The following is an 11,876-nucleotide window of genomic DNA, read 5'->3' as shown; positions in this document are numbered from 1 at the left end:
GTTGTGCACAGCACATGTGCACATCCCTGTGAGGCGATTTAGTGTTAAATATGATGAATGGTCTGCAATTGCATGTGCATGACGCGGCAAAAGAAAGGCTAATAAAACAATCTGGAACAAAATGGTCACTTCTATACAAAGACCATTGATCTGTGCTGATCCATTAGATAGATTATACATGTGTTTCCAGTTCATTGTTGGTTTTGTTTCTCTTTGTAATATGTATTTTGAAACGTTCTGTGGTGATGAAGGAGGCACAACTAAAATCATTTCAATTGTGATCTTACCTATTTAAATCATAGCTCAGTGCAGAGGGAGCCAAATTCAACAATGAGCTAAAGATTGAACAATTGGACTGCTGTATATGAACATCCTGTATTTACAAGATGTGAACTCCTTTTATTTGTGCTACATCTATGCACCAAGACACCTTTAGGCCAAACCTTTACTTTTACTTTACATTGTATAGATCACTAGCGAGGTTGCATTTGCAAAGTGAGAGTGAGACAATGCAGCTAATCCTCTTAGACGACTTCAGGTGTTAGGTATTATGCTGATCCATTGTGAAGACTCGTTCTGTGCCCTACATAAGCCTTTGGTCGTTGGGCAATAGTTTTTGTTTGTGCAAGTACATTTAACTTGGCAGCTGCATTGGGGTTTTTATGCCAGTGATTTTGCATGTTAATTCTAAGGTAAGTTTGTTTCATTGATTGCTTTTGTTTCTCCATGGATGTCTTGACTAAGACATTACTCTAACTCTTTATTGCATGCTCTTTCTGTTAACATTACTTTACTCTGTAGCGATCACTACCGTGTACATTGTTTGTACTTCACTATCAGTAAAGTTGTTATAAATTCCATAATTATACCTAAATAACTTACAATGTTTTATAGAGTGCTTTTCTGAATGTTTAAATTTAACTAAATATGTAGCTCAGTGTTAACTTTGGTGTATTCTTCAATCTACAATAGACTGGATTTTCCAAAAACTCAATGATGTGACATGAATCACTTCACTGAAGTTCTGTATTCTTCTACCCCATGGTCTGCTGGGGACAGAGCTGGACTCTATCAAAGCTTATTTATGCTATTTAATTCAACCTAGCCATCAGGAAGGCTGCTTTGGAGGATGATGCGTTGTACAAGAAGGAAGCGGCTCCAGCTGAGCAGGTTTCTGTTTCTCCTCGCCGGGATTTTCCTCTGTACCCTCTACCAGCTCACCATTAGTGCCAGACTGCAGGAGCCACTGCCAGTGGCTCAAATTAGAGAGGATTTTGGAGAAGGGTCAGCAGAGGGCATTGAGGAGGCTGCAACAGAACACGGAGGGGTGGAGGAACCTCTCACTACTGCACCTGAATTAGAGCCCACAGATCAAACCATACCAAAGCATGCGATTCCAAATGCTGATAAGGATATACTTAAAGATACAGATACAACTGATGATTTCAAAGCATCCACTACCACTGAAACCACACTGTTGCCAACCACAAACCGGACTATTGTGCATTGCATCTATGTGGCCCCTGATCCTCCTCTGGTGATACCCACCCCCATTCCAGCTCCACCTGTTACAACTGTCTCCCCAGCTACACCTGGTCAGGCTCCTCATGTTAAAGGCGAGTACCCTGAAGATATCTTCTCAATTGAAGATCGCAGACGAGGATGGGTGGTCCTTCACATTTTGGGGATGATGTATATGTTTGTCTCTCTTGCGATTGTCTGTGACGAGTTCTTTGTGCCTGCACTGGGGGTGATCACACACAAGCTGGCCATCTCTAATGATGTAGCAGGAGCCACCTTCATGGCAGCCGGAGGCTCTGCACCTGAGCTCTTTACCTCTTTGATAGGAGTCTTCATCGCACACAGCAACATCGGCATTGGCACAATCGTCGGCTCAGCAGTTTTTAACATTTTGTTCGTGATTGGGATGTGTGCTTTGTTTTCTCGAGAGATTCTCCATCTAACCTGGTGGCCGCTTTTCAGAGATGTTTCGTTCTACATACTCGACCTCATCTTACTGATCATCTTTTTCTTGGACAATGTCATAATGTGGTGGGAGAGCATGATGCTGGTGGCCTGTTACAGTCTCTATGTTATCTTTATGAAATTCAACGTACAACTGGAGCAGAAATTCAAGGCCCAGCTCCACAAACACAAGAGCATTGTAAAGGTTATCGCTGTGGAAGAACCTGAAAAGGTAAGCAGACATGTGATAAATCATGTTTGTTTTTGATGTACTTGAATACTCAATTAATCTGTTAAATCTCTTGGTGGACGAGTAAAACGATGCTCCAAGAGAATCAAGGGTGAGAATGCGGCAATTTAATATCTTTTGTCTTTGCATTCAATTCATTAAACAAACACCAAATGTTTCTATAAACATTTCTATATTCGATAGTTTAAATAATTATGGAAATAAATAATAAATAAATGTTCATACATAGTTATCTTTTAATAATCAATAAAATACATAATTAAGAGACTAAACATGGAAATCAGCATTTAAAATGCTAATTATATGTTAATAGCATATGCGATCATTTTAACATTAATTGTTTTCTAGAGCTGTTTTGTGGTGCCCCTTGAATTCATTTTACCTTTCAGCCTTACCAATCAAAGTCAGTTGACAGGGCTGACACTGATATAGGCAAGATGATTGGTCTGCAGTTAAACTGGTGTGCATGTTAGCCAATCAGATGTTAGGGCCTAAGTAGTGAGCTATGGTGACACTTTGAATTATTTCATGAGAGACTTTTGCACAAGAACTATGAAATAATGAAGTAAATATTAAAATAATTAAATGCAATTTTATTGCATCCAAGACCAAAAAAATTTAGCTAGCATGAAACTAGTGCTAGATAGGCCTGTGCAAACCAAAGCTGATCAGGCACATCAAACTAATCATTTAGGTGTTGCAGCTCTGCACAAGCAGTAGCATCAACATGTATACTTCTTATACTTGGTTTGAGTGATAAATTGCCTAAATGTGTTTTGTTTACTTATATTTGAAGCTTTTATTGTGCTCTGTATGCTACAGAAGCTAGGTATAGTAATTGTGCAATCATTAAATTGTATTTAGAATCATTTCTTAGTTCATGATAAAGTGAGAACAGGTTCATTCACGATGCTAATCTGGTCGAAGGTACGCAGATATATGTTTAACAATGCTGTATGTTATTACTGGTAAGATCACAAGTGTGTGCAATACCATAATGCATAAGATTATATTGTTACTTATATACTGATATATAAATTCTACCAAAATGAAATACCTTTGAATGATTATCACTGAAATAACATTGTTGCACGCAGACAAATGGGGAGGATGAAGATAATGCGCCTCCTGCTCCCGAGGACAAGAATCGGTTAAAGGTAAAAACCCAGTCACTAACAGTGACTAACAGTGTATCTGTATAGTGAGTAGCTGTCATGACCTCAGCCATCTTTTTTCCTAGTTGAAGCCATCCCTTCAGCGAGGGGGGAGTTCTGCTTCTTTACACAACAGCAACATGAGAAACACCATCTTTCAGCTCATGATTCAAACATTAGATCCTCTGGGAGATGGTAAGTACCATATTTATGCCACTGATGGCTCCTGTGATGGATAACTGCATAAAAACAACTTTTATACAGACTTCCTGTGTGGTATGTTCTACCCACTATAAAATGGATTAGCTAGGTGTCCTGTATGCAGTCATCTCTAAGTCCAGATTGATACTAAGCAGATAAATACACCCTCAGTATATAGAAAGATCCGGTTGTTGATCCCAAAATGGAAAGATTATGGCACAACACAGACAGTCGGACAGGTCTACAGACAAAATGCTATGTGTGGCGAAAAACTAACCCCGCACATAACCATGGAGGTGGCAGCATCATGCGATGGGGATGCTTTTCTTCAGCAGGGAAAATGGTCAGTTCTGATGAGGACATTGTTGGAGCCGCAATCTTGGAACTCCTGGAAGAAAACATGTTAGCAACTGCAAAATACTTTGGATCCCCTTCCAGAAGGACAACGACCCTAAACAGCCAGAACTAGAATGCAATGTTTCTAGAAGAGCATGTTCATCTGCTGTGGGGATTCTTCCAAAGATAGCACCTAAATCTAATTGGAAATATGGGACAAGACCTGAAAACTGACAATTCCCATCCAATCAGACTTGAGATATGTTGGAGAGGAATGTGGAAAAATCAAAACATAGGGGAAAAAAAAAACTAGGTTTGTATTGTGTCTATCATCAATCATTTTATGGAAGTCATACCAGAGTTCCTGGTCTCCAAAACAGGAAATGATCCATGGCTCCAGAACAACAATCAACTGTCAAATGACCCTTACAATCTGGATCACAACTACATTCGGGTTACTTCTTGCTCTTGGAGACATCTTGTAACACCTTTGAAATATGTGAAATATTTCTGGCCTATCTGCTTTTATATCACTGGATCAACTGTCTTTCTGTGAGGAAGTTAAATTTACCAGTTTCCAGAAGAGCAAATTATTGCTGTCATTGGCTTTCACATGTTTATTATACTTCTTTGTACAATTGCAGTGTGTATGTTGTTGCTGGCTGCACTGCCTCTTTTGTTAGCTCACAGAAGACTGAATCTGTGTTTTCTTAAATAAGTGTTTAATTATTCACATCTCTTGACTTGTTAATGCATTTCATCTGTTTGTTTGTATTTGTTTTGAAGGAAAATTTAAGGAAAAGGCTGAGACCCTGAACAGTGTGTCTAGATGGAAGTCGGACGCCAGGTCCCAAGACAAAAGTGAAGGTAACTGGAAAAGGATGGATCTGATCTGTTCATGATCACTACAATCATGTTTAATAATCTTATCTAATTTTAGTTTATAAATGTATGACAGAACAAATGTCTTGCTAGATTAGAATGCAAAAATACATTAAATGCTCACAATATTTGTTATCACAAAACGCCCTCAGTGGCTCACAGTCAGGTTCTCTACAATACTGTAAAATTATTGGTTTTTTTTTGCTTACATTGATGCAAATATTGTTTAAATATGTACATGCTTACATACTTTCTACATATATTTATACAGTAGAAGTACATGTTACTGTATAAAATAACATGACTATTTCTGAATAACATATTTATGGTTTCCTTCACAGAGAAAGTTGGAAAAAGTGAAGAGACCAAAGAGCCAGAGGCTACCCCAGCAAAAGATGCAGAAAAGAAGGTACTTCCTACCCATGACCTGCTGGCTTTCAAAAAGCCCAGAAGTCAGTCTTTGATACCTGTCTATGTAAGAGTCAAAGTACAGGGATATTACGAATTGTATCAGGTTTTCTTTTGGCTAGAAAATATCTTTCCTTGTGTCATATTTGGGGTCCATCACTTCTCTCCATTCTGCAGGATGATGTGCCAGCAGAACAAGGTGGATCCGAAGGCTCAGACAATTCTGGCAGTGACGAAGACGACAGCGACAAAGAGAGTGACGAGTCCAGTGAAGATGAAGATGAAGATGAGGATGAAGAGGAGGAGGAAGAGGAAAAGGGGGAAAAAGAAGATGACCCTTTGTCTTTACAGTGGCCTGACACACCACGCAAACAAGTCACCTACCTCTTCCTGTTGCCCATAGTCTTCCCTCTGTGGCTCACAGTTCCTGATGTTCGTAACCAGGTTAGAGGCATTCAGAAGAGTCATTTCATGGTGCTGCTGTGGTTTGCTGAATTCCTCTATAAGTTTACCTTTACAGTTTTCACTTTTGTCAACAGAAATCTAGAAAATTCTTTGTGCTCACCTTCCTGGGCTCAATTATGTGGATTGCTATCTTCTCCTACCTCATGGTGTGGTGGGCCCATCAGGTCAGTTATTGCAGTGCTTTGCTTTAGTTTATATACAAGAACAAATGGTAGCTGTCAATGAGGTAGGAAATGAAAATCTAGTTTACATTGAATTCCTAATTAAATCTCCCTCATGTAAATTTTTTCCTACACTGAACTCTTATTTGTCTCTATAAGGTGGGCGAGACCATCGGCATCTCGGAGGAGATCATGGGTCTGACTATCCTGGCTGCAGGGACCTCCATCCCTGACCTCATCACCAGTGTGATCGTGGCCCGTAAAGGCCTGGGAGACATGGCGGTGTCCAGCTCTGTGGGCAGTAACATCTTTGACATCACTGTGGGGTGAGCTTTCAAAGTTTGATCGGTCAGGATTAGAAAATAATCAACCAATCACCCCCACCAAGTGATTTCTGTGTCATCTTTCTTTTTTTACCAGTCTACCAATCCCCTGGCTCCTGTACTCTTTCATCCACGGTTTGGCTCCAGTGGCCGTCAGCAGCAATGGGCTTTTCTGTGCCATCGTGCTGCTCTTCCTCATGCTCCTGTTTGTCATCATCTCCATCGCAGCCTGTAAATGGAAGATGAATAAGATGCTCGGTTCCACAATGTTTCTCCTCTACTTCATCTTCCTGGTGCTCAGCGTCATGCTGGAGGATCGTATCATTGTCTGCCCTATTTCCATCTGAGACTGGAAACACAAGCTTTATCCACAGCAGACCTTTTCCCGTGGAGGGGGGAACTAAATATCGCTTTAAAAAAGAAGTCATTCTTATGGAAACCGTTTTTGGACTCTTTGAAACAGTAATTGCAAGTACATTTTTTATATTCTTAACAACAATGATAACACAGCACCATTTTTAGTTGTAAAAAATATCTATGCAACCATGTTCAAGAATCTGAAATCGGTTTATTGAAGTTTCTATCAATTTTTCCATGTCCATTTTGACTTGGACTTGGAATATGCGCAAAAGTACACAACCTGAGATTTCATCTCAAGGTTCTTTGAAAGGCTTGTTTGCATCAGGCAGGCTGTTCCTTTTGTGAAATATTTTAGGGGGAATCCAGTCTTTAAATTATTTTACTAAAATAGTTTTTGAGAACTTTTAATTCCATTAGATTTTTGTCATCCTTACTCTTGTTTTTCTAAAATGCATAGAGAGCTCTTTAGATCTTGACAGTGTGAAGGCACAGACTTTAGTAGGACGGAGGACTCCAGGTTTTATAAATGGCGCACAGCTTGGAGCCTTTGTTTTAAAGTGTATGGATTATGTGGTGTGATAAACACATGGTTCTATTTACATTACAAGTTATTAATCTGCTTTTTAATAAAGTTGGTAAAGTTTTGTTGGAGTATCCCCCTTATTTGCGATTCAAATCTGGGGAAAGTCCCTGTTTTGTCACACACAGGCTCATGTGTAATGGCAGAGGACAATGAAATAGTAGTTAAAATTATTTATTTCACAAAAAAAACTATATCAAAATAAACCAATATCTGTATGTTTTGTCAAGTCAGTATGATTAGTTGTGTCAGTGTGTACAAGTTAAATTGATAATGCAAATATTGTGTATTAAAGTAAAAAATATAAAGCAAAGAAACTTTATTTATGAAGCACTTTTCACATATTTATATATCACAAAGTGCTTTGTAATAAAATATAAAACACATGAAACACAGAAGGTCACATAAAACATCAGTTAATTAAAAACAACCAAGCCAGCAATAGCTGGAGGGGAAAGGGCATCCTGCACACCACCCAGATGTTTATATTTATGCATGGATGGAGGTCCAGTCCAGGTTGGCTGCTGCACTCTAACCAATAGGATCCATTCCTTCAACAGTTTGGATGCAGTCATCTACACACACCCAGCAGGGCCTTGTATAGGGTACTGTACTGTGTAGGGTATATACTGTACGAAATGGTTGGTTGTTCAAATATAGCTATGAGGTGTGCTTTTGTTTCTTCACAACTGTCTGTGTTGTCCATTTATAAAGCTGCTGTAGTTTCACTGTATTGTTGTTAGAAACACGATAGAAATATATTTTATAAAACCTGTTGTCCCTGAAGTAAAAAAGGGAATTTTTACATTTGATTTTAGTTTTTAGTATTGGAACCCCTAATATTTGCCCTAACACAGAACATGTCCAACGTGTCCATACTCACTTGGTTCAACCTGGAACCATATGTATCTTGGATCCCACAAAAAGAGGAGGATGGAAATACAGGTGAACAACCTCCAAAGCTCACTGTTAGAGTAAGAGATGCATCTTGGGGCCAAAGAGTCTCCAAAACAACAACTATGTTGTCTATCTGCAAGCACACCAGAAATCTAATCTGTCCTCACATTACAAACCATGTGGAAAATGTTAAATGCTTCTGGGACCTTAACTAGAACTATGTTCTTTGGTCAGATGAGACTAGAATTGAGTTTCTTTGTAACATTCTAAGTGGGTCTTGCTTACTTTGGGGCTGTTTCTCTCATGCACTTTAACAAGGCATTGGTAACCTTGTTAAAGTGCATGACCTTGTGAACTCTTTGAAATACATGGAGGATATTACATAAAAATCTGGTGTCCTCTATAAAAAAATTCAAAATGAGTCATCAGAGGGTCTTACAGCAAGATAATTATCAAAAATATGTGGGGTAATGAACAAAGAAATGCTTCACCCGACACAAAAATAACCTTATTCTGTGGCTATCACCATCCCCAGACATGAATCATCGAGGAAATCTATGGGTTGACCTAAAGAAAAGAGAACATAAAATCATTGTGGAAGATTTAGAGATATTATACAATGATTATGAAACTAACTCATTGTCAATAAATCTCAATTTTAAGAGCTTTTGCATTTATAACAGAAATTGTATTGAAATTGTGAGTGTTATTTATTTGTCTTCAAATTCATTTCCTCAAATTTTCATTTTGAAAATCAGATTATGATGAAAAACAAACTCTTCCAGGTTCTGCTGCTATTTCATGACAGCCAGACTGTCTTTGTTTTGATAATACTTCGGTTTATTCATCTAGACATGTGACCACTAACTGATGTTTCAACCCATCTCTGTTTTTAAGTCTTGCTTTGTCTCATGTCTCTGCATGTGTTGCCGTGGTTACACATTGTCTTCCAAGATGGCCAGTGGGTACGTTTTGTGATATTGCTGCAGATAACTAGCTGCCATCCTATGAAATATTATAGAAAACTAAGAGTTGTCCTTTAGGCCAAAAAGGCCTATAAAATATTAACAAGAGGGATGCCAGTAATTACTGGGCCGGTAATTATGAAAACAATTCATTTTTAATCAACAACCTTTTTTCTACTTGATTAAATAAACTCAAATTAAAGAGTAGTCAAGTCAAGTTTATTTATATAGCGCTTTTCAGCAACAAGGCACTCAAGGCACTGTACACAAGGAAAAACATTACAATGATACAGAAAATCAAACAAAGATAATAAAAAAAAAAAAAATAAATAAAATAAAAATTAAATAAGGAGAATAGAATGATGGATAAGAAAATGAAAGGAAAATTGGACTGAAAACGTAACTAATAATGTTTAGATGGCACATTCAAAGGCCATCCTAAACAAATAAGTTTTTAATCTTGATTTAAAGCAATTTAGGATTTCGGCGCTTTTACAGTTTTCTGGGAGTTTATTCCAGATTAGTGGAGCATAAGAACTAAAAGCTGCTTCTCCATGTTTGGTTCTGGTTCTGGGTGTGCAGAGTAGATTTGAGCCAGAAGACCTGAGAGGTCTGGGTGGTTGATACACTGACAACAAGTCTGTAATGTATTTTGGTGCTAAGCCATTTAGTGATTTATAGACTAACAGAAGTATTTTAAAGTCTATTCTCTGAGCTACAGGGAGCCAGCGTAGGGACTTTAGAACCAGGGTGATATAGATTTAAAAAAAACTAATAACTCATTGTGAGATTATGAAACCACAACATAACATTTCTTTTATTTTAAGACTTATCCATCTTTACCGGGGGCGAAAATAAATGTGAAGCAACTATGATCCCAAACACATTTTAATAAGTATGTTTAGGTTTAAAATTTGTGCACAATTTGGACAGTATATCTTTGATAACGCGAATTTGTATTATATGTCATACATAAATATGTAAAAACAACTTTGCTGCAGTAAAATCAAGGTTGTTTGAGTTATTTTCTGTTTTGAGAAATGAAGAAACCTGAAATCCACTTGGTAAATGTGTTTATTCATAAATCAAGGCAAAGTATAGATCCGGTCAGTGAAGAAATTTTCTTTTTTTAATGTAAAAATCATAGAAATTAGTATCTGTGTTACAAACGATAAATAATACTTCAGAAACATTGTTAAAATTGACAGTTAGTGTAAACATCACATAAGACATAATATTACATTTTGGTCTTCAGTGGTTTTCAGACACTTATCAGGTGGTCATAATGCAGATTTACATGCTGTGAGGTTGCTGTTCGATCCGAGCACACAGCCTTGACTCATCCAGCATTGTATCATCAGACGTGATTGTGAAGCTCAATGTAATTAAATCTCAGCTGTTTTTTTTTTTGTCAGCTTCCAGTGAAACACTGTACTAAGATGCTTCACACTCAGTTTTAAAGTGAGATTAAAATAGGGCAGGTCAGAGCTTTATCATGTAACTTTCAGGTGATGATTGCAGTGCAAAGAAACCTACGCTGGCATCTATTCATAGTAGACGGGGTGAAAATCTTTTTTTTATCTGTACTTCACAATAAACAGTGCAAAGGCTGCCCAAGTATCCAAAACTGACATCTACACCAAAAACAAAGCATACAAAATACAAACATTCTGTACAGTTACAGGGATCTATAACTGTGCCCGATAAAACTTTGTAAAAAGAACTCCACTTTTTCTTTAATCATACTGTTTTTGAGCACATCTCCTTTTAATGTCTGTATATTACACATACATTTTTAACTACCTCTTTAAAAAAGCTTGGAAATCTGTAAATAAATTATATAAATTATATTCTCTATTGGGTCTTTTTTCATGCATTTTTAAAAAGGATTAAAAAAAGACAGTAGATATGTGTTAATTCATTGTTACCTTACTGGTTTCAAACCAGCATTGTTATAACCATCTGGTTTAATGTATCAAGGCAAATCAGCATGGCTGTGACAGTTTTACAGAGTGCATGTTAGCAGAAAAAGATTTCATTTTATTAAACTAATCCAACTCAAATGTCAGAACAGCAACTCCTGCAAATACTAAATAAAATGTGACTTTGGCTGCGGGACCACATATTTATATAACAGAGAACACACAGCTCATCCTGTCAAAGTGCTTTGTAAAATCATAAACATCTAAAAGCAACAAGAGTCCAAACAAGGTCACCAGAGACCACTGAGAAACCTTTTATAATGTGATCTTATGCTCACATTTACCCACTTATTCACACCTTCAACACAAATCAAGTCATAAAATAGACTGTATAACAACTGTACAAACATGTTACTACAGAGATATTCAAAATATGGTTGATTTTCTCTGTATATTTACAAACACAAAGGCCTTCATACCTTTCAGCTCTAACAGTACAGGAAACTCATGGCAGTTAATTTGCATTAAGGGGGGATTGTTCCATTGTGCTTACTGAGAGCTCCATGGCCAAGTCAGATGAGCTGGTCCTGAGTGTGAAGAGCAGTCCAATATAACAGCAGCAGAATATATACACACATTTTTTAAAAATCAGGACGTTTACAAACTGGGCTCTCCAAACGTTCTCCTGCACTCCATGACCCCAGCTCCCGGGGGCCTGTCACAGTTGTGTGTCAGTTTAACTTGGTTGGGGCTGAGCCGATCATAGGCCAACCTATACTCCCGGTCAAAAGCATCTGCAAAGAAACAACATAGAGTTTAATCTGACCATGCAAGAAACTTTAGAACTCAACTTACAAAAAAAAAATACACATAATAAAATGATATATAAATTGCATATGGTATTATGTATTATATGCAGTGCCTAGCAATTACATTTTATCACATTACAACCATATAGTTCAATGTATTTTACTGGCAAATTTTGAGATAGACTAACACAGACTGCC

At 37.6% G+C, this 11,876-nt stretch overlaps 2 protein-coding genes across 2 annotated transcripts in view; one reads left to right on the top strand and one right to left on the bottom strand.

Annotated features, from left to right (window-relative positions):
* The first annotated feature begins 296 nt into the window (after window positions 1–296).
* On the top strand, window positions 297–7,863 carry LOC124879361 (sodium/potassium/calcium exchanger 1-like). Its single transcript, XM_047383887.1, has 10 exons — window positions 297–692; window positions 973–2,197; window positions 3,313–3,372; window positions 3,456–3,564; window positions 4,693–4,773; window positions 5,130–5,197; window positions 5,374–5,640; window positions 5,736–5,825; window positions 5,982–6,148; window positions 6,243–7,863. Exons 2-10 carry the CDS (start codon window positions 1,130–1,132, stop codon window positions 6,490–6,492), a joined length of 2,160 nt encoding a protein of 719 aa, XP_047239843.1. The 5' UTR covers window positions 297–692; window positions 973–1,129; the 3' UTR covers window positions 6,493–7,863.
* Window positions 7,864–10,003: 2,140 nt separating this feature from the next.
* The window catches only part of dennd4a (DENN/MADD domain containing 4A), a 28,155-nt gene continuing 26,282 nt past the window's right edge, over window positions 10,004–11,876 (bottom strand). The window contains exon 30 of the mRNA XM_047347284.1: window positions 10,004–11,663. Coding sequence (XP_047203240.1) covers window positions 11,527–11,663 — 137 coding nt within the window. The 3' untranslated portion in view covers window positions 10,004–11,526. The remainder of the gene's footprint in view (window positions 11,664–11,876) is intronic.

This window comes from Girardinichthys multiradiatus, chromosome 2 (assembly GCF_021462225.1).
Source record: "Girardinichthys multiradiatus isolate DD_20200921_A chromosome 2, DD_fGirMul_XY1, whole genome shotgun sequence".
NCBI classification, from domain to species: domain Eukaryota; kingdom Metazoa; phylum Chordata; class Actinopteri; order Cyprinodontiformes; family Goodeidae; genus Girardinichthys; species Girardinichthys multiradiatus.
This window is presented reverse-complemented; position numbering and strand designations above follow the sequence as displayed.

Coding starts and splice junctions, on each gene's coding strand:
- LOC124879361 (XM_047383887.1), top strand. CDS start 1,130: ATGATGCGTTGTACAAGAAGGAAGCGGCTCCAGCTGAGCAGGTTTCTG. Junction 3,373..3,455: donor AGGACAAGAATCGGTTAAAG/GTAAAAACCCAG, acceptor CTTTTTTCCTAG/TTGAAGCCATCCCTTCAGCG. Junction 5,641..5,735: donor TTCCTGATGTTCGTAACCAG/GTTAGAGGCATT, acceptor TTTTGTCAACAG/AAATCTAGAAAATTCTTTGT.